The 26,602-nt window shown below is 56.0% G+C and overlaps 1 protein-coding gene across 5 annotated transcripts in view; it reads left to right on the top strand.

Moving 5' to 3' along the window:
- Positions 1-26,346, top strand: part of CAPN15 (calpain 15) — a 108,808-nt gene extending 82,462 nt beyond the window's left edge. For 4 of the 5 annotated variants that reach the window (XM_039491195.1, XM_039491194.1, XM_039491193.1 and 1 more), the window contains exons 2-12: positions 593-2,093; positions 10,559-10,767; positions 12,017-12,200; positions 14,847-15,070; positions 16,217-16,342; positions 17,518-17,670; positions 19,384-19,545; positions 20,635-20,864; positions 21,659-21,804; positions 22,506-22,684; positions 23,064-23,241. In XM_039491195.1, the coding sequence (XP_039347129.1) occupies positions 615-2,093; positions 10,559-10,767; positions 12,017-12,200; positions 14,847-15,070; positions 16,217-16,342; positions 17,518-17,670; positions 19,384-19,545; positions 20,635-20,864; positions 21,659-21,804; positions 22,506-22,684; positions 23,064-23,241 (3,270 nt within the window). In that variant the 5' untranslated portion in view covers positions 593-614. Of the gene's footprint in view, positions 1-592; positions 2,094-10,558; positions 10,768-12,016; positions 12,201-14,846; positions 15,071-16,216; positions 16,343-17,517; positions 17,671-19,383; positions 19,546-20,634; positions 20,865-21,658; positions 21,805-22,505; positions 22,685-23,063 lie in introns of all 5 variants that reach the window. The other variant, XM_039491191.1, reaches the window with a different exon arrangement.
- Positions 26,347-26,602: the final 256 nt, after the last annotated feature.

The raw sequence follows: 26,602 nt of genomic DNA, 5'->3' as shown, positions 1-26,602 counted from the left end.
ACTACCAGCGCTGCAGATTTGTAAGTGTAGCCATACCCTGTGTGTTGCCTGGTGCCACGTGATTACTCAGAGAACTGCCCATGGAAGTTCTGCTGACACGTGAAATCTCGGTGTGAAAAGCAAGAAGGAAGAGAAGGAAGTGGAATCCACTGAGAGCCTGGCATGCCCTTGGGGGGTGGGGGTGTTACTCTGTCTGGGGAAAGACCACAGCCATTGCACAGCATTGGATTGCTGCCTTTCTGCTGCTCCTCAAGTCGTTTGGCACAGCACCAGCTTGGTGCTGTGCACTTGTTGAAATGGGTTGTCAGTGCCTGAGAAACCAGTCCCTAGTATGCTGGACTCCTGTATGTTCCCGTGCTGTAAGCAAGGTCCTGTCTACATAAGCACGTGAGCACCTTTCTAGCAGGAGCTGTGTGTGTTTGCTACACATTCTCGCTGGCTAGTGCAGAGAGAGCCTCCTAGTCCATCCCCTACCAGAAGCCCATCTGATGGCAGCTGGTTCGAGGCTCCTTTGCACAGAGTTCTAGGCTCTCCTTTGCTCCACTCCCTATGCTGCGGGTTGGTAACGGTCTTTTCTCCTGCTCTCTTGCAGTCACACCCACTCTCCTGGTTCTATGGCTGCTGTGAGGGAGTGGTCCTGCACCCGCTGCACTTTCCTGAACCCAGTGGGCCAGCGCCAGTGCTCCATCTGCGAGGCCCCCCGCCAGAAGCCAGACCTCAACCACATCCTGCGGCTCAGCGTGGAGGAGCAGAAATGGCCGTGCGCCCGCTGCACCTTCAGGAACTTCCTGGGCAAGGAGGCCTGTGAAGTGTGCGGCTTCACGCCGGAGCCTGGGCCTAGCAGCTCCCCACTGCCCATCATCAATGGCGTCCTGCCCAAGCCCGCCATCCTGCCCAAGCCCGCCGTTCTGGTGGAGCCCAAGGGGATCGCCACCGAGGAGGCATGCAAGACGGAGAGCAACAGCGAAGAGTCTGGGGGGAAGAGCCCCGATGAGGCAGAGCTGGAGGATGGCTGGGCCTGCCAGCGCTGCACTCTGCACAACACCCCCATGGCCAACTCCTGCTCTGCTTGTGGGGGGCCACGCAAGCTCTCGCTACCCAAGATCCCCCCGGAGGCGCTGGTAGTCCCCGAAGTCATTGCCCCAGCTGGGTTCCATGTGGCCCCAGCTACCCCGCAGCCCGGTGTTGCCATAGAAACCCTGGACAGTGACCCTGTTGCCAGCCAGAGCCCAGCGATCATGGAGCAGGATGTTCAGAAGATGCCAACCTTCAGCCCCTTTTCCCCTGGCCTCCAGAACAACCCTGTGCCCAGGAGCCGCAGGGAAGTGCCACCCCAGCTGCAGCCACAGGTGCCTGACGCCTCTCAGCCCACGTCTGGGCAGAAGGGGTCTCCACAGGGCCAGGCCAGGGCGCCCCCTGCTGCCCGCTTCCAGGAGCTGCTGTCCAACAAGCGGCTGAGCGTGCTGGAGGAGGAGATGGAGGTCAGCCCGTCCCACTGGCAGTGCAGCACCTGTGCCCTGCTCAACTCGGCTGGGTCAAGCAAATGTGAGGCCTGCAGTGCTCTGAAAGGCAGTGACACTATTGATCTGGCGGGGGACTCGGTGCGCTTCACCCCCTGCAGCCCTTCCAGCCCCGACTTCACCACCTGGGCCTGTTCCAAGTGCACCCTAAAGAACCCCACCCTGGCGCAGAAGTGCAAAGCCTGTGGTTGCTCCAAACTGCACGGCTTCCAGGAACATGGGGCGCAGGGCGAGCCGGCCCCCAAGTGTACCGACTGCAGCTCCGACAAAGGGGGTTGTGCCTCTTGCGGCAGCAAGGCCCCATCGGCCCGGAAAATGGCCCGCCTCTTCCCTTCCCAGCCGCCCTTAGTACAGGACAGCCCGAGCCAGTGGTCTTGCCCTGCTTGTACCCTGCTCAACGAACTCAAGGCCAAGCACTGTGCGGCCTGCCACACGCCGCAGCTGTACATGACACAGCGCAAGGGGGCCAAGCCGCTCAAGAGGCGGGAGAGCATGGATGCGGAGAAGCGGCGGCAGACGGATGAGGGGGAGGCCAAGGCCTTGTGGGAAAACATTGTGAGCTTCTGCCAGGAGGTGAGTGCTTGCCTGGCCCCTTAGTAGCCCACAGCCTTACTCTGCCCTTTGTGCCTGTGCTCCTCCGGACACTCTGCATAGCGGGTGGGGGCGATGAGCTGGTTCTGGGCCGTCGAGCCTGGCACATCTCTGGCAAGCCCAGGAGGTTCTGCTCAACTTCACCTTCCCTTAAAGTTTCTAGCCCTTATGGTTGCAGAGGATACTTTCACAGAGTGACCCATTGCAGTGCTGTCTGCCTGAGTCTGCAGAGAGCCCAAAACAATAGTTCTGAGATGTGTGCACTGCCCAGTTCTACTCAATGTGTGTTCACTCTGAAACCTAATGATGTTATAAAGGAACATTAGTATTTATTATTTGTATTCTGGTACTGCCTAGGAGACCCAGCTGTGGACCAGGACCCCATTGTGCTAGGTGATGTACAAACAGAACAAAAATGGTTCTTTCCCCAGAGAACTTATAGTCCAAGAATAAAACAAGAGACAAAAAAGGTGAATGCAGACTGATAGCAATAATATCACCATTGCCAACCCCAAGAATTTAAAAATCCATGACTTGGGGCCTAAAAAGTCATGATATTGACTTAAAAAAACATCAAAGAATCCTGTGGCACCTTATAGACTAACAGAAGTTTTTCAGCATGAGCTTTCGTGGGTGAATACCCACTTCTTCGGATGCAAGCAGTGGAAATTTCCAGGGACAGATGTGTATATATAAGCAAGCAAGAAGCAAGCTAGAGATAACGAGGTTAGATCAATCAGGGAGGATGGGGCCCTGTTGCAGCAGCTGAGGTGTGAAAGCCAAGGGAGGAGAAACTGGTTCTGTAATTGGCAAGCCATTCACAGTCTTTGTTTAGTCCTAAGCTGATGGTGTTAAATTTGCAGATGAATTGGAGCTCAGCAGTTTCTCTTTGAAGTCTGGTTCTAAAGTTTTTTTGTTGTAAGATGGCCACCTTAACATCTGCTATTGTGTGGCCAGGGAGGTTGAAGTGTTCTCCTACAGGTTTTTGTATATTGCCATTCCTAATGTCTGATTTGTGTCCATTTATCCTTCTCTAAGGATAAATGCTTGCTTATATATACACATCTGTCCCTGGAAATTTCCACTGCTTGCATCCGAAGAAGTGGGTATTCACCCACGAAAGCTCATGCTGCAAAACTTCTGTTAGTCTATAAGGTGCCACAGGATTCTTTGCTGCTTCTACAGAACCAGACTAACACGGCTACCCCTCTGATACTTAAAAAAACATGAAGTTTTAAAAATCATTCATTCGGAGCTCTTATTTGCCTTCTAACTTTTTAACCTTTAGGGTTCTCATTCTTAAGCTTCTGTTTGCAGCCAGGAAGGCTAGGCATTTCTTGATTTGTTTTTGTTGTGAAATGAAAGCTGCAATTCTGTTGTGTTCATGTGACTCCCAGGTTTTAGGGCTTTAAGAAAAAAAGCAAACATGAGATTTGCCGTAAGAGTTGGCCACACTGCAGTGATTTGCTCTGATAGGATGCTTTGATGGCAACCTTCATTCATTGCTTCTACTAAATAAATCTCTAATCTCTCCTGCTTTCCTCACTGTAATGTAGGAACACCTTATGGAGAAAGTATCCAGCTGTTCTGGGCTAGTGGGAGGCACTGTTACCTAGTGGCAAGAACCTTGGACTGGGACATGGGAAACATGGGTGTCACTCCTGGCTCTGCCACTGGTTTGCTGGGTGACCTTGGGCAAGTCACTTTCCTGCCCAGTGCCTCAGTTTCCACGTCTGTAAAATTGGATGATGATACTGACCTCTGTAAAGCACTTTGATATCTACTGATTTAAAGTGCTATAGAAGACCTAGACATTGTAGCTTTTATTGCGGGTGGATTCTGGGTACCATTGCTCCCTTTTGCTGGTGAGGAATTCACCTCCATCCTCACTGAGCCCTGCTGGGGTTTTTCCCCTATAGCTCCCCACTGGAGATTATTGACCACCGTAATGCTGACTCTGAATACGAGGCTGTAGAAAATTATGGCCTACATTTATTTTTATTGGTGCCCATCTTTGCCAAGGCAGCTGGGCACCTTTACATCCATAAGGCCCTGACTCAGAAAGGTATTTATACATGTGCCTAACTTTAAGCAAGTGAATTTGGAATCATTGGAGCTACTGGCATGTTAAGTGTGTTGCTGAATCAGGGCCTAAAACAGTTGGGTAGAGAATAACTCACCTTATTCCCTGATGGCTAATCCAAGCCTGATCAGACAGAGAGGTCTAGCTCAGTGCCTGCAGCTCACTAGACCTCAGAGGCACCCTCTGGTCAGCTGTGAAGGTATTACCCCTGAAGCTTGCAGCTAGATCAACCCAGCTGATCAGAATTCCTGCAACAGGTTGGAGGGAGAAGTTTAACAGGGTCCTGGGACCTGAAAGAAATGCACCATGATGGATAATTAATAAAGCAGTAAACCTCTCGTCATCTCCAGATTTCCCCCACTGTTTCCTGTTCCTCTCCTCTCCTCTCGTGTGCTGAGTCTCGATCTTTGCATGAGAGCATAACAGCATGAGAGATTCTGCCTGACTGAATTCATTCCTGCTCTGTGCCTGAATTTAAGAGGAGGTTAAAGAGTTGGATCTGCCGCTGTGTTTGATAGTCTTAAAACCATGGCTATGTTTTGTACAGATCACTGCCGGAGTGCGTACTCCAGACTGGATAGATAGACCATTGCTCTGTTCTGGTGTGGCAGTTCCTATTTGGACTAGTCCCAAGCATCCGAAATATATGGAGTAACCTCTCAAAGCCCATTGATGCTATTTGCATCAGCAGTCTCCTCTGGCCGTTTATTCCGTATGTTAGTAGCCCTCTGAGCGAGGAAGTTCTGCTTGAATTCACTGATGATGGCATTCTGCTTTCATCTGTTTTGCTCGTACATTTCAAAATGTTTCTTAACCAACACGGCCCTGGCTATATTCCTTTTTAGCCTTGTCCTTCCTCTGTGTCCCAGAACAGAATAAGATTTAATCTCCCCGCCTACAGTCTTATTTCTGCCCTGCCCCCTTTGGCACAAAACTCATTCAGGTTCTCCCATTTCTTTTGTCTCTTTGCCTGGCATTGTTTCCCCTTCTCATTTCTCTCTCTACCTTATGCTGTCTGGATCCCCTGATCCTGCATCCCTCCCTCCCTTTCTAATGGTAACACCTGGCACTAATAAAGCACATTCTGTTTTAAAGCACTGCACAGACACTGGGGCAGATGCTCGGCTGATGCAAATTGTCAGAGCTCCATCAAAGTCAGGGAAGCTGTGACGGTTTACACCACTCGAGAATCTGCCCCATTGGCTAATCCTCACGCCCTCCCCTCTGGTAATCGAGCAAACTGTTGCACAAAGGGGGAAACTGAGCAGGAATGACTTGCCCACAGTCACGTCCAGGGTGTGTGGACACAGCATCTGGGAGGTGTAATTCCTGGTGTGGGCTGACATACACACACCAGCTCTGCTCGAGTACCCTCCTGCCCAATCCTTGGTATGTACTCGGGCGGCTGCCCGTGCCACCGGGGCCAACTGCTGCTGTTCAGAGCTAGCCCGTGACTCTCTAGACCAGATCAAGCATCGCATCCAGAGAGGCAGCTGGGTAGGAAGCCTCAGCAAGCATGAAGGAAGGGGGGGTGGTGACAGGGACCCCGCGCGCTAGACAAATGGTAGCTGGTATTACTCCTGGTCCGGTGACGAGGGTGCTTGAATGAGAGTCAGGAGATCAAGGTTCTGTTCCTGGCTCTGACACACTCATTGCTACCGACCGGTGCCTCAGTTTCCCCACATGTCCAGCTGGGATCCTGACACAGACCCACCTTTGTATGTGCAGTACATCAGATGTTGCTGGTTGCAAATAGAGCACAGGTTATTTGCTCATCAACTTAGTCTCTGAATGTGTGGCAAGCTCCCCCCAGAGAAGGCTAAGGAGGCCCTGGGACTTCTCTTGTTCGATACAGATGAATATTGTAAGTGTGAAATTTGTTAGTAGGAAAAAACCCCCTCTGCACAATCAGGAAGGCTGTGAACAATTAGGAAACACTAATTAAAGAAATGAGCAACCCCCCTCCCCAGTGATTTCAGACTGGAACAGGAGCCAAAAGAGCTAGCCCCATAGATCAGAAGTGGGCAAACTACAGCCAGATCTTGTCCACCAGCCATTTTAATCCGGCCCTCGAGCTCCCGCTGGGGAGCAGGGTCTGGGGCTTGCCCTGCTCCAGCGCTCCAGTCAGGCAGTAGGGTCAGGGGCCGTGCCACGCGGCTCCTGGAAGCAGTGGCATCGCCGCGCTCCAGCCGGGCAGCAGGGTCGGGCCGTGCCATGCGGCTCCCGGAAGTAGTGGCATGCCCCAGCCTCTGGCTCCTATGCATAGGACAGAGGTGGGTAAACTTTTTGAGCCGAGGGCCACATTCTGGTGGGGAAATTGTATGCAGGGTCAGGGCAGGGGGTTGGGGTGTGGGAGGGAGTGTGGGATCTGGGAGGGGGTGCAGTATGCAGGAAGGGGGTGCAGTGTGCAGGAAGGGGCTCAGGGCAAGGGATTGGGGCAGAGGAAGATGTGGGGTATATGAGGGGGCTCAGAGCAGGGGGTAGGGGTGCAGGAGGGGTGCAGAGTGCAAGAGAGGGCTCAGGGCTGGGGTGCAGGAGGGGTGCTGGGTGTGGCAGGGGGTTGGGGTACACGGGTGCAGATGCAGCAGGGAGCTTAGGGCAGGGGGTTGGGGTGCAGGGCATATGAGGGGGCTCAGGGCAGGGAGTTGGGGGGCAGGTTGCAGGTGGGGTTCAGGCTCCGGGCTGGCACTGCTTACCTAAAGCAGCTCCAGGGTGGCAGTGGCACGCACCAGGCCCAGGGCAGGCTCCCTTCATGCCTGCCCTGGACCCCCCCACCCCGTGCCGCTCCAGGAAGCGCTGCAGCCCCTGTGGGGGAGCAGAGGGCTCCACGTGCGCTGCCCTTGCCGCGCCTCCAGGTACCTCCCCTGAAGCTCCCATTTGCTGCGGTTCCCCATTCCCAGCCAATGGGAGCTGTGGGGGACCGTGCCTGGAGGCAAGGGCAACGCACAAAGCCTTCTGCCCCTCCGCCCGGGGGCTGCAGGGACATGGAGCCGGCCACTTCTGAGAGTGGTGTGGGGCCCACGGCGCCACCCGTGGGCTGGATCCAAAGAATTGATGGGCTGGATCTGGCCCACGGGCCATAGTTTGCCCACCCCTGGCATAGGAACACCTTGGGGCCTCAGGTCTGCGCGCTGCCCCTACCCCAAGTGCCACACCTGCAGCTTCATTGACCGTGAACCGCGGCCAATGGGAGCTGCAGGGGTGGTGCCTGTGGATGGGGCAGTGTGCAGAGCCACCTGGCCGCGTCTCCGCATAGGAGCCAGAGAAGGGACGTGCTGCTGCTTCCGGGAGCCGCTTGAGGTAAGCGCCGCCCAAAGCCTGCACCCCTGAGCCTCCCTGTGCTCCAACCCCCTGCCCTAGCCCTGATTCCCCTCCTGCCCTCCGAACAACTTGATCCCAGCCCAGAGCACCCTCCCGCACCCCAAAGCCCTCATCCCCAGCCCCACCCTAGAGCCTGCATCCCCAGCCAGAGTCTGCACCCCTTCCCGCACCCCTTTCCACACCCCAACCCCCTGCCCCATCCCTGATCCCCCTCCCATCCTCTAAACCCCTTGGTCCTAGCCCAGAACACCCTCCTATACCCCAAACTCCTCAGCCCCACCCCAGAACCCTCACCTGCACCCTGAACACTTCATTTCTGGCCCCACCATGGAGCCCCCACCCGCAACCAGAGCCCTCACTCCCTCCCACACCCCTAACCCCCATTTTGTGAGCATTCATGGCCTGCCGTACAATTTCTATTCCCAGATGTGGCCCTCGGGCAAAAGAGTCTGCCCACCCCTGCCATAGCTAGAGAACCTCATTTAAATTTTATTTGTTTTCTATTGTAACAATTCGATTTTTCTTTAACTTAAAAAGATCCTGGTTTGTATCCAGCCAGTTGTGAACAGTCTGAGTAAATGTCATCTCTCCTCTGTCAGGGGCTGCTCCCTTAGGGTTATGACAGCAGATACACCAACAGTTCTCTAGCTGGTGTAGCCTGATTTGGGGAGGGTTAGTAGGGACAGTGGAATTTATCCACTTAATTTAGTTTTATTTAATAATTAATTTCCTAATTAATTAATAATATTAATAATAATTAATAGATATTAATAATATGGATATGGCTCGCCAATATGTGTGATCAGAAGATAAAGTTCGTCTTGAATCAGGCTTCACAGAATTATACAAGGAGATTGGGGGTATATGACAGGAAACTTACACTGAGACAGAATTAGTCAATCAAGACCTTTTATTTAAAATCAATGAAACAAGAAGTAAATGCAAGAATGTTAAAAGCAGTTTGAGATTACAAAGTTACAAATATCACAGTTCTTTAAGAGATATAAATCTATGATAATACACAGTTCTAAATGCACTCTGCAGCATTAGGGTGTTGTTCACACCTCTAATAGATAGAGGAAGTGATGAAAATAGTTATGAGTTTTAGCCCTCTATAAACTAGATGCTTAGAGGTGAAGCAGAAATTAAGAATTATTTCATACTTACAGCTGTGAAAGGACAGAACACTACGACTTATCAGTAGTTGACAGCTTTCGTAGGTGTAGGCAGGGTGAGGCGATGGAAGATAGAAAGATGGGTGTATCGCCTGTCTAATGGTGGATTGTCACCCTTTTTATAGGGAGAAATCCTTCCTCCTATGCCCAAATTTGTCTTTTCCCCCATGGAAAGGTGAGGGTACCTGTTTTCATAGGCTGACCTTTTATGTGCGTATGGATGACAGATATGTACGCATCTGCGGTGTATATGTGTGAGATTTGTGGGCAGAAATTCCCCACTTTTCACCCTATCTAGGTGAAAGGTTAGCAGACATTCAAAAGGTCCCTAGACATTTTGCGTAGGTTTGTATCCTATTATTACTTTTCTGAGTAAGGGTCTTAAAGGTTGCTTTCAGCGTCACGCCGGAAATTGGCCAGGGTGTCTGGCCTGGATGTTTCTAGGTATCTTGCATTTCAGCTATTGCAAATAATTCTATTAATCTATAAAGCCTACACACTTTTATCAAAAAGACATTTTATACAGACCAACAGATTAATCCTCAGGGCTACACTGGCCACAGGGTCTCCCAGAGTAGACCTGCACGTCACCCCCCAAAACGCTTCCTTCTTTATCTCCTACACAAATCCTTCAACCCAGCCCCCTTCCTGCACAGCGTCTGTCAATTCCCAGAGCTCCAGTAGATCCTCCTACTGGTGCACTGGCTTCCTGGGGAAACCCTTCCAGTACTCAGCCCGGTCTGGTTTCCCTCTCCGCGCAGAGTGCAGCCTATGATGGGAAGGGAATTGGATGGGCCGGGGCTGGCGCAGCAGCCCTCTGATTTTTATCTCCCTTGTCTAATCTCTCTGCTCCATGTGTCCTTGGTCAATGGCTCCTCCCCCGCTCAGCCTCCTCAAGCTGAGTGCTGCTGAGCAGCCTGCAGCTTCCATGACTCAGAGACCGCAAGGGAGCAGCTGGCAAAGACTCTTTGACGGTACAGAGCAGTGAGCGTTTAGAGCATGGTTTAGAGTGGAGGCTTCCTTGGAGGTTTGCTGCCAGGGCTTTGGAGCTGTGCTCCGGCTCCGCTCCAGCTCCAGGCAAAAACCTGCAGCTCCGCTGCTCCACGCTCCAGCTCCGGGCTCCGCTCCAAAGCCCTGTTTGCTGCTATTCTTATCTTCTCGAGGTCCCGGTATGTGGCACGTGGTGAGAGACAGGTCCTGCCCCAAAACTGCCCAACCTAACTCATCAAGGCGGACACGGTGTGAGAAAGGCAGGAGTATCAGTCCCACTCCACAGCTCCAGACTGACCGACAAGCCCACGATCACACAGGGAGTCTAGCAGAGCGGGGAATTGACCCCAGGTCTCCTCATTCCTTAGCCACGAGACCGGCCTTGCTCTCAGGAGGGTGGAAAGCAGTTGTGGTTCCCACGTGTTCATGGGGCTGCACATTCCTTGTGCGAGGGCGAATTCCTGCCCTTTATGAGATACCCCCTGACCCATGGGGAATAGTGGGACGGTCTCTTCAGCCTGGCTCAGCTTCCTGCAGGGGCAGCTGCAGGGATCTACTTCCTCCATGTTCTCGGAGGTGCTCCACTCAGCAGCAGCCCTGGGAAAAGCCCTAATGCTGCTGTGCCTTCTCTGCTACAGTCTCCGGGCACCTTACTCTGAACGCCAGCCTTAGGGGAGCGTTTGAGGTGCCACCTTCCTTGGCATCAACTCGAGGGCTCAGCCTCCAGCGTGTCCTAGCCTCCCAGCCAGGGCAGTGGCAGATACACCTCGGCTCTTCCTCCTGGGGGACGTGGGGAGCCAGGAGTCCCCTCCTATTGGAGGTGCACTGACGGGGCCGTGGGGACATGCTCCTGCCTTACGGTATGCTTGTGTTTACAGAACAAGGTCAACTTTGTGGACGACAGTTTTCACCCAGGGCCCAAGGCGGTGGGGTTCCCTGACGGGGACAGCGTGCAGCAGAGGGTGAAGCTGTGGCTGCGGCCCCACGAAATCAACTGTAGCATCTCCAAGGACTGGTCAGTCAAGTGGTCAGTGTTCCGGACACCCCGGCCCTCGGACATTCTGCAGGGACTCCTGGGAAACTGCTGGTAAGGGGCTGGGAGCACTCCAGCCACACCAACCCTCTCTTGTGTTCACACAAACACCCCTGTGCCAGCTGCGATCCCTCATCCCATCACGGACCCCAGTCCCCTTCATCTACCCCCTCCATCTGCTGCTATCCCAATCTCTAGCGTGCCCTCGCCCCGCTTTATAGAGCCAAAGTCTCCTCTCCTGTTTTGTGTCTGCATCCATGGATGAACTCCCGAGTCACATTCCTGATCTCCTGCTGGACCAGTTCAGACAGGGCCCCGGGGATCTTTCCCACTCCCTCGTGGTCCCTGCCCCTCTGCAGTGGCTGCATGTGCATGGCTCTAAGATGACTTGGGTATGGCCAGGCAGGATAAGAACCAAGGTCCTTCCCGCTCAGTGTCCTGTTTTACAGTGGCCAGTCTGGAGGTTTAGATGCTGAGGGAAGAACCCCGCAGTAGCAGATGTGGGATAATTTGCCTCATCCTGCTACTTAATAGCTAGCAATTGGCTCAAACCCTGAAGCACAAGGTTTAACGTCCCTTCCAGAATGGTTGCTGATGAGCACTGGACATGTTCCGGACCCATCTACATGCCTGCCCCCTTGCCTTGGCAGAGAGTGGTCGGGATAGCTCAGAAAGCCAGCTCTGTCTCTGGTCTCTGGAGCTGCCTTGTCTCTTTCCTCTCTGCAGCCCACGGGGAGCGTAAGGCAGAGTTTTTTGGGTGTTGACTGTAGGTGGAGGGCACTCCCTGCTGGCAGTGCCAGGCTGTGTACGTGCATATGCGTAGCCAACCTGGACACCATTCTGCTATTCTTCCTGAAGGCAGAAAGCGTGAAAAGGGCTAATCCATTGGGCAGGGCCAGTGCCCAAAACATTCCTTGCCCCATGGGGCTGGATACAGCACAGAGGCCAAGCGTGCTGCAGCCGGAGTCCCTGGCAAAGCTCCCTGGGCTGGGCTGGGCTGGGCTGGCACCTTGCCCGCCCCAGCCAGATCACAAGTACCCTGGGGCTGGGGAGTCTCGCAGCTGAGTGAGAAGGCAGGAATCCAGCTGGAGGGACCTTTCCGTTCCAGGGGCCCAGCTAGGCTGGTGGGATCCGAGGGCACATCTAGCCAGCTCCTGGCTCCTCTGCGGGTGAATGTTCTCTTTCCCCCGCACCCACCAGGCCCTGTTACCCCTCTCAGCTCAAGGCCGTCTCTCCATGCCAATGCCACAGACATGCCTCCCCCAGCACGGTTCTGGAGGCCTCTTGTCTGGTCTCTCCCCAGGTTCTTGAGTGCCCTGGCAGTGCTGGCGGAGCGGCCCGAGCTGGTGGAGAAGGTGATGATCACGCGGACCATGTGCCCGGAGGGAGCCTATCAGGTGCGGCTTTGCAAAGACGGCACATGGACCACGGTGCTGGTGGATGACATGCTGCCCTGTGACGAGTGTGGCTACCTCCTCTTCTCTCAGGTCAGCGCCCCCTCCTCCTGCCTTGGCAGCCATTGGCCACTGGGCGGCCGACAGGAGGGATTGATGTTCCATGGGTGAGCGGTTTGGGAGCTCTGGTGGGCCTGCTCTGAGACAGAGAGTGACGCGGCGGGAATAGCCCCTTCCACCAGGACATGTAGAACAAAATCACAGGGCTAGGGCGTTGCTGATCACAGTCCATCCTGTGTCTCACCGCTGCCTGTGGAGTGGGTAATGGGGAACAGTCACGGCTCCACAGCCTGCTGTGGGGTGAGTTTCGCCTTTTATTACAGTAGCTGCAGGCGGCGCCTGCATTAGGCTGCCAGGCTCTCTCCATTGCAGCCTCCCTGGGTCTCACATGCATGTAACTTGCTGAGTTTCCTTCCTCCCTTCTCCACTTACAGACTATTCTGTTTTTTAAGCATGAGCCATTTTCGAGCCTTGGGATGGGAGCAAAGAGGGCCGCAGTTTGAAGCAGGGCAGGGCCCTGTTCTCAGTGAGGACTGCTTCTGTTAACCTTTGCTTGGTTTGAGGGGGGCGTTAGACATAAACACACTCTGAGCAATTGTCAGATCGCTTCTGGGCATGCTCAGCTGGCATCTGCTCGGATTGTGACTGATTAAAAAAGGCTCGGCCCCTTTGGGACATCACTGCCTGTTCTCCCTGCCCAGTCTGACAGGCCCAGGGGCTGCTTGCTGGGCTTGTTTGCATGAAGGAGATTGGAAGTGTCCTTTCTGAAACACAGACCAGAAAATCCTCTGGACAAACTGCACTGCCTCAGTGTCAGAGACCTGAGAAAATCAGGGGCACAGAAAGCAGTGTGGGTCTCTGCTAGGCTGGCAGCTTTCTGCAAATCCTCAGCATTCATTTCAAAATCAAAACAACCGTAGGCCGGATTTCTGCAGGCATATGTTCCAACTCCCACGTGAGTGCACTGAGATCTATAGGAAAGCCAGAGCACCATTAAAGGGGAACTAAAAAGGTGGGGAATAGATCTGTGCCCAGCTTGTGCCTCCTCACGAAGCACAGAGAAGGCTGGATAAGAATTACATTTATATATTTTCAAAATAAAGTGTGTTTTTATTTTACCTTAGAAATATTAAGTCAGGCCTTCCCTGAGGTTTCTGGAGGTTTCCTTGCAGGTCTTGCATGTGGATTGAACTTTCTTTGGTCTTGGGTGGAGGAGCAGAATTGAATCTTTAAGAAAAGGAATTTTTCTCTTAGATGTTTTGTAGGTTTTGGAGTTATATGCGATAACCAATGTGAACCAAAAGCCTGAGTCTTTAAAAAGTCAAAATAAGAGCGGCATCAGGGCCCACTTGTGTAGGATCTCAAGCAGAGATAAATAACATTTTGGGGGCACAGGGAGAAGGGACTTTTAAAAACAAAACACAAAAGCACTTTCAGGCTTTCTTTATAGACCGTAAAGAAGCCTCATTCTTCTCCCCTGTCTCGGAAGGTCCCACCCCAGTCACCTCCTCCTGGAATGTCATCTTTCAGTCACAAAATGTCACGCAATGTGGATAATCATAGGGTGCGCTTCATCTGTTGATCTCAAAGCACTTTCCCACGGTTCCTGCAGCACAGTGTTAGCTCAGCCAGGTTGCATGTAGGCGGTATTTTCCGTTGCTTTTTGAAATGTGTAACTTAACATCTAGCCCCAACAAGAGAAATGCCAGATATCGCCTCAGTCACTGCTGTCATCTGCTCCTCCTCTGTTTTTTTGTCTCCATAGGCTGTAAGCTCCTTGGGTGGGGAGCTGCCGGGTGTTTGCAAAATGCCTCGCTCATCTAACAAAACGCATGCAATAGGGTTATTTTTTATGTGTATTGTGGTAGTGTCTAGGAGACCCAGGCATAGACCAGGACCCCACTGTGCTAGGCGCTGCACAATCAATCATACAGGCTGTGCCTTGTGGCTAGTGCTGATGGAACCTTTGCAGATGTCTAGTTGTATTCACGCAGTCTTTGCATTTATTTATGAATATATAATCAATGCCACAGCTTAGCACCAGTAACAATGCCACAGCCTAGCACCATAACAAAGCAATTTCAGGGTACACTCCTCCTGCAAAGCAGCCTCTGTCTAATTACTTCTCCCCATTGTCCCTGCGCTGCGGGGGAGAGAAGTTTGCTGTTGTGTCTCTGACATCTCAGAGCTGTCATCCATTTGTCCTTGAAGCAATCTCGTCTTTACCTTGTGTGAAATGTAACTGGTTCCATCTGTAAGTGCTCTGTAGTCAGCCTAATCCATGGGGCTGGGTTTGCGGGGGGGTGGGGGGGTGTGAATCCAGGCATTCAGGACTTGTTTGAAATCCCCTTTTCTTATTAAACATTCCTAAATCCAGATTTACTGGGAAGTGGGGCCGTTAGCCTGTGTTTGAAAACCTATCCCAATACATCTCTGCACCACACTGTCGGTGGAGTCTTCACAGCCTCTTGGGTCAACTCCAGCATGTGGGGGGGAAGTGACACCACGGGAACAAGATGCTGGTCAGTTAATGCTGCGTGATCTTTGCAGGGTGGGGTCAAGGAGACCGGGGGGAACTTTTGCACAAAGGTCCTGGCTTGCATGAGTGTGTGAGTGTCACTCTGTTGCTGGCCCCACGCCTCTATGTGGATGTAACCCCTGGTTCTCTCCCTTTCTCAGGCCCAGAGGAAGCAGCTGTGGGTAGCCCTCATTGAGAAGGCTCTGGCCAAGCTGCATGGTTCGTACTTTGCCCTCCAGGCAGGGCGCGCCATCGAAGGCCTGGCTACACTAACCGGCGCCCCCTGCGAGAGCCTGATGCTGCAGGTCAGCTCCACTAACCCTCGCGAGGAGCCCATTGACACTGACCTCATCTGGGCCAAAATGCTGAGTTCTAAGGAGGCTGGGTAAGACGAGGCGGGAGGGGTTCACGTTCAGCTGTCAGGAGCATAGAGTTGTAGAAGAGAGGCTAGAGTGGCAGCTCTCATTCTAAGAGAGCACAGAAGAGAGGCTAGAGTGTCAACCCAGAATGCAACCTGCCCCACTTGGTAGCCCTGATAAATTTTGGAAGCAGGGCCCTGGGCATAGTGCTAGGAAGTGACTTTCGCCTTGTTCATTTCTGTACAGAAAATCCAACCCTGATGAGCTTCCCTCCCATAGTTATCCCCAGGCTGGGTTGGGTTTTAACGGCTGATTGTTAACCTGATGATTCATTTGATGTTTTTGCTTTGCTTGAGTTTTGTTTTCCAATCTTCTATATTATTAAGACCCCACCCCTGCATATTCCCCCATTGGGGCGTAACGTTGCTGTGAGAAGTGAAACCAGATCTGTGAGACTAGGAGAAGGCAGGGTTCATTTGGATCTGCAATGAAGGGCATTGGGAGATGCAGGGAGAAGGGAGGGAAGTTAGGGTCCTGGATGGCAGGTAATGTTGTGTGCTGGAAACTGGTGATATTTCTCTCTGGCAGGAGAGGTTGGAGCCGGGATGGCTAAACAGACCATATGCGATGCCCAGGGTTCTGCTGCACAGTTCATCAGCTGTCCTTTTCTTTAATGGTGTAATCCGCCTGGAGATCCCAGCATGCAATGCTTCTCTGTGCCTGAAGTGGGGTGCCCAGTGGAAACTCTAGAGTGCAGCACACAGTGGTCTATAACCTGCTCCAAGCAGACTGGATTGCTGTGTGCCAGGCCCGTGGTCTCAGCAGGGGTCATCTCCATGGGGTGGCTGCAGTCTGTTCTGCTGTATGCCTGGCATGGGCAGCCCTAGCCCCAGGCATTGCCAATGGGGCCCTGGGCTGGGGCAAAGTACGGGGAGACCTGGGGGCTGTGGGGTGAATAGAGAGAGAATGTTCCCGAGAATGGAATGTGTGGCTGGCACCGGGCCGCCTGTCACTGAACCAGGGGAGCTCCTCTTGGGGTTCGAGCGTGATTGTCCCTGGCTCCGTGCCCTTATGTGGAGGGGGAGGGCCAGCTCCCAGCCTCTCCTCCCATCCCTGTCAGTGCCACACGGCGCGGCGCCAATCTCCTCTGTTCTCCTCCCTGCCCATTGCAGGTTTCTGATGGGCGCCTCCTGTGGCGGGGGCAACATGAAGGTGGATGACGCAGCTTACGAGAGCATGGGCCTTCGCCCGCGGCACGCCTACTCAATACTGGACGTGCGGGACGTGCAGGGCTACAGGTGAGCCGGGCCACAGTGCACAGGGTGTCGTGCTGCCAGCCCCCTCTGTGCTCGGGTGGTGGTGGGGGGGGGCGGGGCGCAGGGTGAGCAGCACAGAGAAATTGTTCAGCCCCCTGCGCCTGCCCAGGGGCTGCTGAGACAGAGCCTTGCTCTAGCTGGGTTCATGGTGTCAGCGTAGGGCTAAGCTGAAATCCTGGAGGAAAGGGAGAGGGTGTGTCACGTGGCTGAGGATGGGGGTGTTGGGTTAAGGGACTGTCTGTGCTGAATGGCCCCCCTGCAGGCCTTGGCCCCAAGGGGACCCCAGGAACCCCAATAACAAACAGTGGCCAAGTCCCCCCAGTGGAATCCCTTGCTCTGTCCCTTGGTGTCACACAAACTGGTTTATGCCTTGGGGCGCTGCTGTGCTGTAGGCTGGCCCTCCCGGCATCCTTGCCCGCTGTATGCTGGGTGGCCCTGATCTCGCTGGACTAGCCATCCCCAATCTTTACTGGCCAGCACAGAGAGGTTCCCTGCCTGCCCCCCTGATTTTGTCTGTTTGTCTGCTACAAACAGGCCAGCCTCCAGCTGTGGCTGTAAGGCCTTGGGGTGGGTCTGCCACCTCCTCATCCTCACTGGCAGTGATGCTGGGCTTACGGGAGGGAGAGGAGGGCATGCTATGGGAGATCTGCTTTCAAAGCTAGCTCAGCGGGCTCAGTTTGGGATCTCTTTAATGGCTTGCCTACATCCCACCACTCTGCCGCTCAGTGCTGTCGTGCAAGTGGCCTCTGCTGAGCGCAGCGTAAGGACGGTATTTGGGTTGCAGCAGATACAGGATGGAGGGGCACTGGCAGAGGTGTGGGGGGCCCAGGGCTGGGATAGCAGGCAGGGGGCTGTGGGTCTGAACTGAGGTGCACTTGCAGGGCAGAGCTGTGCTGGGAGCCCAGGAGTGGGATAGTGGCAGAGTGAGGACAGGAGGTTGCACAGCCCCTGCCTGCACTAGGCCAGGGTCAGGCCATGCTTTCAGTCCTCTGATTTTGGGGACACCGTGCTTTTGTGCTGGCTCACCCCCGGGGGGTGGAGGGGGAGAGTCTCGGCAGATGAAAACTGTCTAGTGGGTTGTAGCTGACGAGTGCAGTAGCTGTGCCCTTCGCCCAGCACTGCTGTGATTCTGGGGGCTGTTCCCTCTGCCCCATCAGGCTCCTGCGGCTCCGGAACCCCTGGGGTCGCTTTTCCTGGAATGGCAGCTGGTCTGACGAGTGGCCCCACTGGCCAGTGCACTTGCGTCACGATCTGATGCCCCATGGGAGCAGCGAGGGCGTCTTCTGGATGGAGTATGGCGACTTCATCAGGTAAAGCCGAACAGGGGGCTCCCCGCATGCCAGCGCCTGGGGGCTACACTGGGTCCCCCTCGCCCTACTGAGCTCCGAATTCCTGGCCTCGTCGTTATCTATTATAGAACAGGAGACAGGAGCTGGGCAGCTGCCCCCTGGGCCTGTCCTGCTTCCCCTGGGACTGAATCTAGCAAGAGCCCCAGATCCCAACAACTCTGGGCTCAGATTAGACTCTGCTGCCACCTGCATTGAGAGTCCAGCTTCAAAAAAAAACCAAGCTAGGCAGAGCTTGGCTGAGTGGCAGCTGAGGGTGGGAGGGTACCGAGGTTTGTGTGGGGTAAATACCTGGGATGAGGGAGGTGGCTTAAAGGGAGGGAGAAGGGGCAACAGGATAAAATTACAAAAGGGAAAATTTAGCCCCTAAATCAGGAAAAAACTGGCTGCTCCTGAGCTCTCTCAGAGCTTCTCGAGGGGCGTGGGGGAAGCTGTCACTTGGGACAGGACACAGCTCTGGAGAAATCCTGAGGGCTGAATCCTGCCCTGCCCCCGGGCTCCCGTGTACTCCATGGCAAGGGAAGCCCAGAGCCTGTGGAGAGGACTCCTGGGATCCCATGGCAGCCTGGGGCCAAGGCTCACGAGCATGGGTAGTTGGGCACGAGGTCAGACGTGGACAGATACACAGACTGCATTAAAATGCCCCATTGAGAGTCGGCAGTAAATGCTCCAGGGGCTGGGAGGTCTCTGAGCTAAGACAGTCCTCGCTAGCCCCTCTGGCCAGGGCAGTGCAGCGGGTCGTCCCCTGTGGCAGGAGTCTGTGTTGGCTCCCGCCCGCGATCCGAGTGGGTCCAGTATGTGGCGCAGGGTCAGACCTGGCCAGTGTTGGGATGGGGGGGTCCTGCCGGTCTCCTGCCGGATGTGCTGCTGGCGATTCGTGGGCCCAGGCCAGTGGTGTGTGCCACCTTAGAGGAGACTTAAACCCAAGTGCCTGGTTGTTTGTGGGTCTTCAGGGCCCCAGGAGCAGCACTGGCTGGGCTGTGCCCACATCCCCTGGCCCTTGCCAAGCACAGTACTTTGGCGCCACCTAGTGGTGATTGGCGTGCCGGTGCTGTCTCCTGAAGGGGGAATCCTCTCCCTATAAAACGCCTCTAGCCCCTCACGAGGCTCTTAGGCGTCAGGCAGGGGCTGTACAAGTTTGGGGAAGAGCCATTTAATCCCCCACCACCCCCAGTGCTGCTCTCCTTTGTTTCTGCCCCTCCCTCCCTCCCTCCCTCTTTCCCACCCACTCCTTGCCTCTTCCACCAGGAATGCCAGGGGCTGGGGAGCCTGGGCCAGGTCTCCATGGGCAATCCCTGTAGCACCCCCTGCTGGGCAGCACAGCCGCCCAGGGCCACCCCACTGGGCTCTGGCTCCAGCCTGCGAGCCGTGCAAGGAGAGGGGCTGGGCGTGGGGGTGTGCTGGCTGGGGCGAGTCTGGCCTGGCCCCTGCTCACTGGGAAGCCCCTCTCCATTGCAGAGGACGTGGATCGTGCCACCCTGACCCACCCCCGGTGCGGCTCCTGTCCATGGGGAGCCATCTGCATCCTCCTTGGAGGTGCTCTGTTGCCCGGCGGTGGGGAGGTTGAGGCTGGATTCACTCACCAAGGCCCTGGTGCAGCCTGGGTTTGCAAGCCCCAGTCCAGCCATGGCTGCCGTTGCCTGGAACTGACGCCGGCTTTGGCCCCACTCCTGGCAGATACTTTGACTCGGTGGATATCTGCAAGCTCCACTCAGACTGGCACGAGGTTCGGGTGCAGGGGACCTTCCCCAACAAGGCCAGTGGACCCGTGACGGTGACCTCGCTGACGGTGCTGGAGCGTGCTGCGCTGGAGTTCGCCCTTTTCCAGGAGGGCAGCAGGTGAGGCAGGGAAACCAGGTCTGGCACTTGGGCATGGAGCAATGCCTTGGATCTAGTTCAGACAAGCAGTGCAGGGGGGAACGGGTCTGGGAGCCAGGAGTCTGAGGTTCCATTCTCAGCTCTGCCCCTCACCCCTGGGTGACCACAGGCAAGTCACTGCCATGCTCTGGGCCTCCGTTTCCCCACTGTAAATGGGGATAATATATATATAATTATAGATATACCAATCTCCTAGAACTGGAAGGGACCTTGAAAGGTCATCGAGTCCAGCCCCCTGCCTTCACTAGCAGGACCAATTTTTGCCCCAGATCCCTAAGTGGCCTCCTCAAGGATTGAACTCACAACCCTGGGTTTAGCAGGCCAATGCCCAAACCACTGAGCTATCCCTCCTCCCATTAACATTTGCAAAGCGCTTTGGGATCCTTGTTCAAGTGGTGCTGGCGACAGGCCAGCTGTGGTTATTCCCTGACTGTCCAAAGCAGCCTGGGCTGGGAATTGCCCGGATCGGCATTTCTCCCAGCAATCTCCCAGCCTCCCTCCTGGGGCTGGCCTGGGAAGGTGGCTCTGCTGCGATGCCTCGGTGCTGCTTACTGCGGATGAGAACAGGGCCAGACAGGAAGTGCTCTGCCCCATCTGCCGGCTGCAGGTGTAAAGCCCTGACTCGGTGCAGGAGACATGCGAAGGGGAAAGATCACCAAGATCTGCCCGGGGTTTTATTGTAATCCGCTGATACCAGCACCCAGGACGTCTCCCTCTGCCTGAGCTGTATGCAAGCAGGAGGGGTTTGTGTCAGGCGAAGGGCACCCAGGCCAGCAGGGGGAGCCTTTCTTGGGTACACGCTTGCCCCCTGTAGCCCTACCCTGTATTACAGAGCTAAGCCTGCAAAGCACGCCAGCCGCTGCTAGGGGGCGCTTCTGCCATGCTTTCCCCAGGCCCAGCTGGTGGATCTGCTCCGCTTGACCTGTCCTGCTCACGGCAGCACAGCTCACCTTGGCAGTAAAGCCATATCCCCTGGTTAGAGCCTCAGGGTGGGTAGGGGACATGGCTGGCGCAGTCCTGACTTCTCCCCCCGCACCCCACCCCTGGCAGGCGCTCCGACACGGTGGACAGCCACTTGCTGGACCTGTGCATCATGGTGTTCCGCGCCACCTTCACCAGCGGGAACAAGCTGAGCCTGGGCCGGCTGGTGGCCCACAGCAAGCGGGCGGTGAAGAAGTTTGTGAACTGCGATGTCATGCTGGAGCCGGGCGAGTACGCTGTCGTGTGCTGTGCCTTCAACCACTGGAATGCCCCGCTGCCGGGCACGTCCTCTGGCCAGGGTGAGGCCCCAGGCGCTGCCGGCTTGGCACACCAGCCCGCTGAGCGTGCCCTGCAGGGAAGGGCTGTGGGGCCGGCTGCATTGCCGCCTCACTCCTGTGCTGCAGGCCGGAGGTGGAGGGGCAGTGGTATCTCCCCCTGGCTTCCCCCCTTGGCTGGGCATGTCCCTGCAGCCTGCCCTGAGGGGCTGTGGGGTGGGTGGGTCGGAGAGGGAAGGCAGCTTGGCGAGAGTCCAGGTCCTAGTCTCTCCAGCACTGTGTCCCATTTCCGTTTCATGAGACACAGGCGATCTGTGATCTCATGGGGGAAAGAGGGCCACCGTCAGCACAGCTCACCCTGCCCTTCCCCAGCCTGGTCCCTCCAGGCACAGAGTTCCCTCTGCCAGGCCAAGTGCCCAATGCCAGCCCTGCCAGTCCTCTGCCTCCTAGGAGCTCCCCCAGAGCCAGTTGTGCCAATAGTTGGCTAGTGAGTCACCTGCAATCACTGCAGACTCACTCAAGAATTCCTGTCTTCGGGAATCCGGACTCCTGGGTCCTGTTCCAGGCACTATCTGACTTGGGCCAGTAACAGCACCGCCCCGTGCCTCAGTTTCCGCTGTCCGGGGGTGAGTAAGGCCTGTCCCAAGGGGGCTGTGATGTCGGTGGAGCTCGGCAAGGTGCTGGTGAAGGGAACAGGGTACCCTGGGCAGCGTCCTGTCCCGAGCAGCAGGAGCTGAACACAGGGGGAAGCACGGGCAGTATGACGGGGGCTGGGTGGCCTGGTGCACCCCCTCATTGAACCATCTTTGTCTCCCCAGCCTCCAGCCCCCCCGCTGACAGCTCCAGCTACATCCTGGCCATTTACAGCTCCCGCCTGGTGATGGTGGAGCAGGTCGAGGCGCAACCCACCACGCTGGCCGACGCCATCATCCTGCTGACCGAGAACAAGGGCGAGCGGCACGAGGTGGGTGCGGGGCCCAGCTGAGTCCCAAGCTGCTGGCTGACGGGTTGGTACACATGGGCTACCCCCAGGTCCGTCTGCGCTGCAGCCTCCCAGCCTGGGGAGAGGGACGCATGCTAGCGGGCTGGAGCTAGCGCACAACAAATAGCTGAGTGGACATTGCCGCTCCAGCTGGCGCTCTGCTCGCTCACCCCTAGCTTACTGCTGCCCCCAGCTGGTGGCTCTTGCTTGTGGCTGGAGGGGGTCTCCCCTTTGCTGCAGGTTCTCCGTCCCTCTCCCACAGGGAGCCCGGCTCAGCTCAGTCGTATGCCCTGACCTCTGGGGGCCAGGTTTCCCTGCCAGGCAGGTAGGGCAGGCTGGTGGGAGGTCAGTGCCTGGCTGGCGGATCCTGCAGGCACCCTGCTTGGGGTGCATGGGGGTGTGAATGGGCTCAGTCCCTGGAGAACAGGGAGGGCAGGGGTTAGGAGGACAGGGCATCCCTGCGCCTGAAGGATCATCCCTTCCTCCCCTGGATGCTGAGGTGGGTAAATACTGGTGATGTATAGCAAGGGCAGGTGCCTTGGATAGCTTGGGGTGAGCAGGAGAGGCCAGCAGCTCCCTCTGGTTGGCAGGGTTCCTGTTGTGACGGCGGGCACTGACTCTGTGGTTCTGGTGCGGGGGCTGGGAGGGGCCTGCTCGTCTAACCCTGCTGGTTGTCCCATCAGGGCCGCGAGGGGATGACCTGCTACTACTTGACACATGGCTGGGCGGGGCTGATCGTGGTGGTGGAGAACCGGCACCCCAAGTCCTACCTGCACGTCCAGTGTGACTGCACAGACAGCTTCAACGTGGTGTCCACACGGGGCAGCCTGAAAACCCAGGACAGTGTGCCACCCCTGCACAGGTGAGGGGCACCCCACCAGGGCGAAGGGCACCTCAGGGAATGCCAGGAATGAAGCTGCCATGTGACAGGGCCTGCAATGCTGGCCCAGACTGAGAGACCCCTCTGCCCGAGGGCATTGCCTGGCGAGAGGATCTGGTGCCCCCAGCCCGACCACAGAGACCCCCCATGGGGCATGGGCTAGGGAGGGAATCCGGTGCCGGGTGGCCGGGGCATGGGCTGGCGAGGGAGCCTAGCTACCGGCCAAGCCCCCTGGCCCCATGGCCCTAGCAAGGCCCTGCATGAGGTGTCCCCACATAGGAGCATGTGTCTCTCAATAGCTGCACCCATGGGCTGAGAGCAGGCTCTGGCCGCACCCCCACTGACCCCTCTCCCCCCGCAGACAGGTGCTGGTGATCCTCTCCCAGCTGGAAGGCAACGCTGGCTTCTCCATCACCCACCGCCTGGCGCACCGCAAAGCCGCCCAGGCCTTCCTCAATGACTGGATGGCAACGAAAGGGACCCACAACCCGCTGCTCACCCCTGAGGTGGCAGGGCTGCACGGGCCCCGGCCGCTATGACAACCAGCCCAGCCCTCCCTGCCCCTCTCCTGCTTCTGCCTTCTCGCTTTAACCAAGGCCTTGGCCCCGGCTGCTTTGGGCTGCTTCCCGACCCGGCGGTGCTGAGCCACCAGGGGGCAGCGCCACAGCATCCTGCCAAGCGCTTTTCCCTCAGGGCTGGGGATCCCCCTCCCACTCCCCTCCCTGCCTCCGCACAACCCCCCTCCGCCAACGCACGCACTTTACAGGGAGCCAGCCGGGGCGGGGGCAGTCTCAGGATCCTGGCCCTTCCCCCGCCCCTCCAGCGCATGCGCTTGGTCTGGAGGAATGGCCACCAATTGCCAGGGCAGCCGGGAGCCTTGGCCAGGCTGGGGGAGGAGAACGGGGGCGGGGAGGCAGGTTCCTTCCAAACCCTACGGCCACTCAGGACTCTGCTCCCCCCGCTAGCGTCAGGCACCTGATGCTGCAAAAAACAATATACCTCTGACTGACGTCTGTCCGTCTGTGTGTGCTCCCTTCTGCCCGCCTGGCACTGTGGGGCCCAGCTCCGGGATCGCCCGCCTGGATACTGTGGAAGCAGGGCTGCAGCAACCTGGTTGGGGCCCGGTGGAGCCGGCCTTGGGCCCTGCCTTGTCCTGTCGGCTATTTGCCAGCAAAAGAGAATTGAGAGCCAGTGTGAGACCAAGCTCGTGGCAAGGACAGAGGTGGCCAGGGGGCCAGCCCAGCCGAAGTGGGCTTGCATGGGTTGTCGGGAAGGTGCTGCTGCTTTAAATGGCCATGGGTGCATGGAATCACCTCAGCCCAGCCCAGCCTGGGGCGCTGACATCTCTGCCTCCAGCTGCGTCTCATGCCAGCGGCTTGACAGGAGGCAGATGGTGAAGATCAGGGAGAAGAAGATCAGGCTGGGAATTTACATGACCTACAAATCTGGTAAAAGTTGCTGGTCGGTGCCCCCGCCTCTGATCTCTGTGCCTCCAAACCAACTCTGGGTAAAGCCTTATGTCCCAGAGGTTTCTGGGAGTGGTAGTTTTTTGTCCCGTGGCCTGCAGAGGGGTGTTTGTCCAAATTTCACCAGGGCAAAGAACAGTGTTTGGGGGCAGCCCCCTCCTGCAGTGGGCAGAACGCAGCTGCTTGGAGCTGCTTTTTCCCCTAGGAGTGGGGGTGGTGATTTCATTTGAAAAGCAGCTGTTAGCGTTTTACAAAGCGTCTTTTACCAAAATGGAGTGAAACGGCCCTTTCTGCGCTGCGTTGTGAGACACAGGGCATATGTGGGATTCCAGCCCCCGCGCTCTGTGTGTATGAGGAACACGTGTACTATGCAGTAGTGGCCGTGGGGAGCAGGGTTAGGAGAGAAGCCATGAGCTGTGCTGGAGAACCGTCCTCTGGCCCTGACAGTCCAGCCTTCCCCAGCACACCTCTCAACCCCTGGCACCACTGCCCCAGCTTGGGGGCCTGGCCCAGGCGCATAGGGAGGCCAGCCAGAGGTGGCCTGACTACAGGCTGAGAGGCCTGATCCTGGCCTTCTCTGCACCAGGGAAGCCAACAGAGCTGCCACTTCACAAACAACTGAGCTTGACTGATGGCTCAGTGCAGCACATGGCTGGGCCCAGGTGAAAGGCGCAGCTGGAGCGGGGATTCTCCAGGGCTGTCAGTGTATGGGGTAGGTACAGCATAGCGGGTACACCAGCCAGCACTGGGGTTCGGACACAGGCTGGGGGCTGAGCAGACTCGCACCCCTCCCCCATTGTTTGAAAGTTTTGCCATGCACTGACTTTTATTTTTTTAAATGATCATTGCTTTGAACGGCCAATCAAATCCCAGCTGGCTTAGGCAGGGAATCCCTGCCCCCTAGACGCCCCACTCTTCAGGGGACCCAGAGCTGCTGATGGGGCACGGGGTTCTGCCCAGGCACCTTGTGGGGTTTGCAGGGCAGAGGGAGCAGGGGCTGAGGGTCATGTCCAGAGCAGAGGCAGCGATTCTGGAATGGCAGCAAACACCTTGTGCGGTAGACGTCATGGGGCCCGTTGGAGAGCGTGGGCATGGGGTGTCATGGGAGTGACAGTTTAGTCCCTGGCGCCATTGGGCGCTAGCAGGAGATCCGTGCTCATGGCTGATTAGCGAGGTGGGCCCTAGCCCCCGAGGCTGCCACCTCTGCGTGTGGGATTCTGAGCTAGCCGGGTCCCACTGCAGGTGAATCCACTCGGCTTTGTGCAGAGCGTGACTCCCCCGGACCAGCGAAGCCTCTCCCCCATAGCAGGCTCTTTGACGTGAAAATCCCAGGGCGGTTTTAACTCTGGTTTTAAGCTTTGCACTAATCTTCCCCCAAAGGCTCCTGGGAAATATTCTGTTTTTTTAGTGGGGGGCGGGGCGATGCTCAGACGGAATCAGCCTTGGAGCCACCCATTTCACTTACCTGCCCTTATGAACATCCTGAAACAGGCGCTCAGTCCCTAGGCAGACAGGCCTCTGGTCAGATTCTCCAGCACAGGTAGGCCTGAGGCCTGCACAGGTGGCTTGCCAGGCTGTCCCCCCTGAGCAGCCATCTCACTCTGAGAGATCAGCTGTGCTGTAGAGACCCAGACTGTGGGCAGGCTGGCGTTCTGCTGGGCACCGAGGGGGTTGGCAGTGCCAAGGCTTATTTTGACCCCAGGTTTTACGTTTCCCCTCCAGTCTGTGAGCGTGGGACACTTCTCTCCTCCCTTCTGTTGTTATGGTCTGCACTGTGCTCCTTGGGAAGGAGGGAGGTGGGAATGGGGGATCCCTGCTGGGGGGGATATTGCCCCTTCATGTGCGCTGCCTCTCAGACCCTGCTGGCCGCCAATGGCAGGGAGCAGCTGAGCCAAGCTCTGTTATTTGTAGTTTTTATTCGTCAAACGATCTGTTCCGTCCTTTCCTCCTTTGGACGATTCCGTCTTTTTCTTTTCTCGCTCTCTCTCTCTCTTGTCTTTTCTCTCTCTGAGCTGTGAATATTTTTAACCCTGTAAATACTGTCCAGCTCTTATGAAACACAGGCTATTTTATCAATTGTAAATCAGATCTGTAATCCCTGTATGATACAAATTATCCATGGGTGGTTTTCAAACTCAGGTTCCAATGGACCAAATAAAGTTTTGTTTTTTAATTAAATCCCTTGTTTACTCTATGTTGTTATTTGTGTAGGTCATTTTCAGTCATACACTTGGAAGCCCACGCTGGGAAGCAGGGTTTGCTATGTTTCATACAAGAACAATGAAATTGAAAGCTCAAAACTAAGAGGAAATGACGTCACACTGTGCACAGTTAACCTGTGGAACTAATTGCCACAAGATGTCACAGAGGCCAAGAACCTAGCAAGATTCAAGGAGGGACTGGACACATGTAGAGATAACATGAGTATCTAGAG

Source organism: Mauremys reevesii, linkage group 10 (genome assembly GCF_016161935.1).
Source record: "Mauremys reevesii isolate NIE-2019 linkage group 10, ASM1616193v1, whole genome shotgun sequence".
Lineage (NCBI taxonomy): Eukaryota > Metazoa > Chordata > Testudines > Geoemydidae > Mauremys > Mauremys reevesii.
The sequence above is the reverse complement of the archived record's forward strand: the minus strand, read 5'-3'. Positions and strand labels throughout refer to the sequence as shown.